The sequence below is a fragment of the Dermacentor andersoni genome, chromosome 2 (assembly GCF_023375885.2).
Source record: "Dermacentor andersoni chromosome 2, qqDerAnde1_hic_scaffold, whole genome shotgun sequence".
NCBI lineage: Eukaryota > Metazoa > Arthropoda > Arachnida > Ixodida > Ixodidae > Dermacentor > Dermacentor andersoni.
The window spans coordinates 193,738,172-193,743,764 of record NC_092815.1 but is presented as its reverse complement, the minus strand read 5'-3'; the positions used below and the strand labels follow the sequence as shown (position 1 = coordinate 193,743,764).

Sequence of the window (5,593 nt, the reverse complement as noted above, 5' to 3'; positions counted from 1 at the left end):
GCTGGCAGCATAGCAATTTTTGCATTGCTCTATGATCGCTTGTGTTAAACGCATCATTTCTCACTGTGAAACAAAGTTATTGCCGCGCAACTTAATTTCTGTATTTACAGTTCGTAAAAAATACACGCCAGGCCGCTGCTCACTGGTTGCAACGCGTTTTACGAGGGTACTTCCAAACAACTACTTTAAAACGACATTAAATAGAAACACGAAGTTGAGCTGGCATAAAAGAGGGGCCTTAGGGAATGCGCACATATTTTTTCGGTGCAAAAATATTTCTTAATAGTAGAGAAATTCGTCATCGAAGTAATCAAAGTAATAAAAAAAAAGCGCATTGCTTCCGTCAAACCGCTCATCCACAAGCGCGCCAAGAATGCGCCGCTCGCAGCGGGCAAGAACATGGCGGACGCCGTAGCAGACGACGCACTTGTCTCCACCCTGAACGGAGCGGCGGGCGAGGAGGACATCGAGGCACCCTAGGCTAGTCGCTGCTCGCGCGGTGCTGTTAAAGCATCGGTAGACTGTACGTTGCGCCTATTTTGCTGGGAACAGACTCGCGCAATAAACAGTAAAGGCACGTTTATAGTCCGACGTTATCGGCGCGCGGGCGAGCGTCGTTCGCGGTCAGTCACGCTGCGTCGGTTGCGCTGCGCCAGCCGAGATTCCATGCCCTCTATACTCCAACGCGCGCGCCGTCGGCTGCTATCTTCGGAGCATGCGCAGAACGTTCGCCAGGTCGCGCGGCGTCCGCAAAAGCCGTCTGCGGAGTTTTGTTGGCGCCTTTTTCTTCGCGCGCAATGCATTGTGGTGCGATAGTTCCGCCGACTCCGACGCTCGAATGGCTCGGAGCCATATCGTCGCCGGGCCGCGTATTTAGAATTGCTCGTAGAACAGCGGGGCGTGCCACTTTTCACGGAGCTCGACGTTTCTGCGCAGGCGCGAGTAAGAGCGGGCGCGAGAGAGAGAATCTGGGGGCTTTTGCTCCTTGAATATATGACTCAGCCTAGGCACTACGGAGGTTTCTTAGAGCGCGTTGTATTCGTTTGTCGCCTAGACATGCCGGCATTGCGCAGTTCGTTCGAGTTGGCTTATACGCTCCGCCGCTGGCTGCCCGCGCGGTGAAGCAGTGGGCGCGGACGCCGCTTGGTGATCGCTGTGTCTGAAGGGACAATATTCTGAATGGTGTTTTATAAGTCGCGGGTCGCTTTTTTCGTCGCGACGATAGATAGGATTTTTTACAAGCACTGCTCCAGCAGGGCACATGTAACCGGCAAACGGAGGCCTCAGGAGAGCACCTGAGGTTATATTAAAGCAGGCGGCGCAGGATCTCCGGGGCATCCAAGCGGTAGCGGGGGGATCAAAGCTGGAAGCCGGGCGGCCCGTGGGTTGGGGCCGCAGAGGCCGAAGCGTGCCTGGGGGTGTTCGCATAAAACATTGGCTGTCCGCGATAGCGGACAGCCGATCTTATACTCCCCTGGCACGCGCAGGCCTCTGCGAGCCCCAGCCCACGGACCAGTCCGGCTTCTAGCTTTGATATCCCCGTTGCCGCTTTGGTGTCCTGGAGGCGCCGCCAATAATGCGAAATAATGACACGTTGTTTTCATTAGTAAAAACATGATCGATTAAATATGATAGCGTCGAGCCGCCAACATGCGATGCCAAGTTCAGCACAACCGCGCCCCGCGATTTCTGCCGGCACGCCTAGGGACAAGCGCATACACCGCGCGCCAAGAAACTCCTCCGTAGTACCTAGGTAGAGTCGTATCTTCAAGGAGAAAAACTCCCCACATTTCCTCTCTCGCACCCGCCCTCACTCGCGCATGCGCGCAAACGTCCGTCGTCTCCGCAAGTTCCACGCCCCGCTGTACCTACGAGCAGTTGCAAATACGCTTCCCGGGCAGGTCGTATGAGAAAGAAAGGCGACAAGCGTGGATCACCGCCCTAAGGAGAATCAAGTAAGTCCTATAGCTGAAAGATGTTCCGACCGTTTCACTTCTTCGCTTTGGTTTGGAACGCAGCGCATGCACGCAATGACAGTAATGGCATGCTCGTTGTCTTCTCGCATCGCTAGTGTTGTGAAAGCGCAGCTACGGCTGTGTGGTGCAACAACTTTGCATTTTCATTCCTAGTGTTTGTTCGACTTCGTTGTTCAAAGTTCACAAGCAAAGTGGTCGCGCGGTAAGCGTTGCCGTGTTCGTTTAATCAAAATAAGCTACGCACGTTTTGAAATGTTCAGTGCTCGCAATTTAGGCGTCGGGAAAGTAGCTTTATCGCGTCGGAATGAACGTCTCTTCCTTTCAGCAGAATTTATCGTTTGCTTTGTTTTTGTGGCTTTATTAAGGTGGTATTTATAAGACTGCGAATCTCACTGGCACTTAATACGTGCTATGCTTGAGGGACACGTGGGTTCTTTCAGTTGCGATTTTCGGAGCTTGTGTGATTCTCTTCCGTGTGCGAGCGTGTGCGGGGGTATGTGTGTATGTGCTTGCGTGTGCCATGGCGGCTAACAAGCAATTGCTGTTCTTTCTTACACAGTCCCGATGGAACTTCATGGTTCCCCAAAGAGCATACACGAATTTGCAGCACTCATTTCGTGGGCAACTGCAAGGGCGACATTAAACAGCACCCATCCTACATCCCGTCCATTTTTCCGCCTGTCTACAGAAAAAAAGGCACCTGACAGGAACAGGGCGCAAAGGTAGGAAAGCAAAAATGTGAAGCTCTTAATGGAAACTATAGCAATTTGTTTTCTAATAGATATGTCGTCACACTTGCCTGATTCATGAAAAGTTTGCATGCGTTGTGCAAAGGCTGCATGGACAAGCACTCGGTGCTTTTATTTCATTACAGGTTTGGTTGTAGCCTGTACAAGATTGGCATTGATCTTGGCGTTTGTTAAATGCAGGTGGCAAACACGTTTCGACAGGGCAGTGTCATCTCGGAAGCTTCATGCAGGAGATGAGGATCCATCCCAAAGCACAGCTGATGGAGCAACAATGCAGGTTTCAGAAACCTCCATTCTGGATGATGTGCCTCCTATAACGGATTTTAGTGATGCATCTGTGGAAACATGCTCAGCTAGTCCTTCGCATAACGGCATCGCTGATTCAGATCCGTTGGTGCATGATGCAGCAGAAGAAAGTAATTGTGCTCGAAGGAAAGACGCTGTAAGGACACATTTGATTTTAATACTTGTCTTCGAGCTACTTAATGAAGCACCAAAAAGATGTCTAAATACCCCAACAATGTCTGTGTCCCATTCTTTCAGACATGCCAAACAGAGGAATTCACGACTCCAGCAAGGCTGTCTATACTTCTCTCAGCGACAAATGGAACGGAGGCGTCTACTCAAGTTGTGCACACAGAAATGAGTCACAAGGTTGGAAAATAATGATGTTGGTCCTTATCTGCTGTGCTGAATTGTGACGATGTCTTGCTGTTAGCATTCAAATTCTTATTTAATATTAATTAAAGTGCATTATTGGGCAGACTTCATTTTGTTAGTCCTGCCTAACACTCATATTATAGTGGTGTTACTTATTTCCAGAATGAATGAATTTATTTGCACTAGAGTGCAATTAAATTTTTCCACTTTGTATTCCTCGTACCTCTCTTTTTTATTTCATCATGCTGTGTTTTTTTTTTCATCCTGAAGGTTGCAAGCACGGATGGGAATTGGAAGCGAGACTGTGGATTTCGGGGCTTTGAGTCTCTAAAGGAAAAGCAAGAGGCACTGCAAGATTTGTGTGGTGTGACCCTGCAAATCTTCTGCCTTCTTTTGAAAATGTTGCCACCACCAAGGTACAGGTGCAATGCAATGTCAAATGAAGAGAAGCTGTGCTTGTTCCTGGCCAAGCTGCGTCTTGGAATAACGTACAGTGCCCTAGGAGCAGTATTTAATGTTACAGCCACAACAGCATCAACCGTGTTTAGGCAAACGCTTGGTATTCTGAGCATTGCCCTGAAGAACTGGGTCTTCATGCCTACCCGGGAAATAATCAAGCTTTCTTTGCCTGACCCATTTAAAGAAAACTATCCTAATTGCACCTTAATAATAGACTGCACAGAGATCCGCACAGAAACACCCTCAAATCCTGATTGTCAGCACATGCTGTATTCACATTACAAAGGAGGATACACACTGAAGGTCTTAGTAGGCATAATTCCTAATGGCATGATAAGTTTCATATCCAAGGTATACGGAGGACGACACACTGATTCGTTTATAACGCAAGACTGTGGCTTCCTGCAGCTTCTCAAACCAGGGGACTTAATTTTAAGTGACAAAGGCTTTCCAAGCATCCGAACAACTGTAGAGGGGAGTGGTGCGGTGCTGCTCATGCCGCCTTTTAATTCAGGAGGCGGTCAACTGTCTGCACACGACATGGAGATTACGTACAAGATTGCTTCTGTGCGCATCCATGTAGAAAGAGTCATCCAAAGGTTGAAGATTTATCACATTCTAAGGAACAGAGTACCGCTAAGCCTGGTCCCACACATGAACAAAGTCATTTCAGTATGTGCTGCCCTTGTGAACATGCAGGCACCCATAATCAAGAAATAAGTGCTTTGCTTCCCGTGATGTCTATAAATTGGTTTATTTGCTTGCATTCATTTTCTACAGTTTCAAGTTAGCGTCAAAGTGACTTGACAACTGCAATTATGTACTGGTTAATGAATAAATGTCTACATTAATTGCAGCAGTAAGTGTTCTTTGCTGAAATTATTTTGGTTGCAAGATGTTATACAATTGTCACCTTGTGTTTTGTCACTGCAGATGCATGCATTTGCCTTATCTTGCTTACAAAGCAGCAAATTGCTGAAATGGAAGCCTTGAATACAAGCCAACGCATGGTATCCGAAATATAACATAGCATTTAGCTCTTGTTTATTGAATTCAAATTATGATGCGCAAAGTTTGCACCAGCAGCCCAACATACAATATGAAAGTACGTGATAATAAGTATTAATCATTAGCAATGCAGGCTTGTGACAGTTACCCTTCCTGGCAGATGGCAGACAAAGCTGTCTCCAATAGGCAAGCAAATGCTCGACGGGATGTTTGACAGACTATACGGGTGATTGATTTGCATTTCAATTTATACAATAACCATACCACAGCTAAATGTGGTCAGTATTGCAACATAGACGACCAATAACGAATCAGTGCTTGAAGTCCAAAGGCAGCTAAAGCTACAATTAAAGCAAAAATTGATAGACACTTAACGCTGCTTACGTGTACGAACGCGAAAGCATTAGCATAGTCGTAAGGCAATGGATACGCGTCCATCCATTCTCTGCTTCAGTCTCGCAGATCGTGGAAAGACCTCATGCCACTCATGGCGAGGTGGTGCAGTGGTTAAGCGATACATCACTGCCCTGGAAGGTGGATGTTCCCTATACAACCACCCACGGGGCTTGTGCGGCGTCCCAGGTTGCTGCCAACCATCTTTTTTGCCATTTCAGAGTACACAGACGCACAGACGTGATTTCTCGAGGTATTGTTTAATGGGGCTAGTACACCGCTCAAATACACATATAACCTCATGCTTAAATACAAGATGCAAAAGTTGGTTTCACTACACAATAATTG

At 47.4% G+C, this 5,593-nt stretch overlaps 1 protein-coding gene across 1 annotated transcript; it reads left to right on the top strand.

Annotated features, from left to right (window-relative positions):
• Nucleotides 1-2,903: 2,903 nt before the first annotated feature.
• LOC126540277 (uncharacterized) lies at nt 2,904-4,689 on the top strand. Its single transcript, XM_055076310.2, has 3 exons — nt 2,904-3,167; nt 3,269-3,379; nt 3,656-4,689. The coding sequence occupies exons 1-3, from the start codon at nt 2,997-2,999 to the stop codon at nt 4,562-4,564; spliced, it is 1,191 nt and encodes a 396-aa protein (XP_054932285.2). The 5' UTR covers nt 2,904-2,996; the 3' UTR covers nt 4,565-4,689.
• Nucleotides 4,690-5,593: the final 904 nt, after the last annotated feature.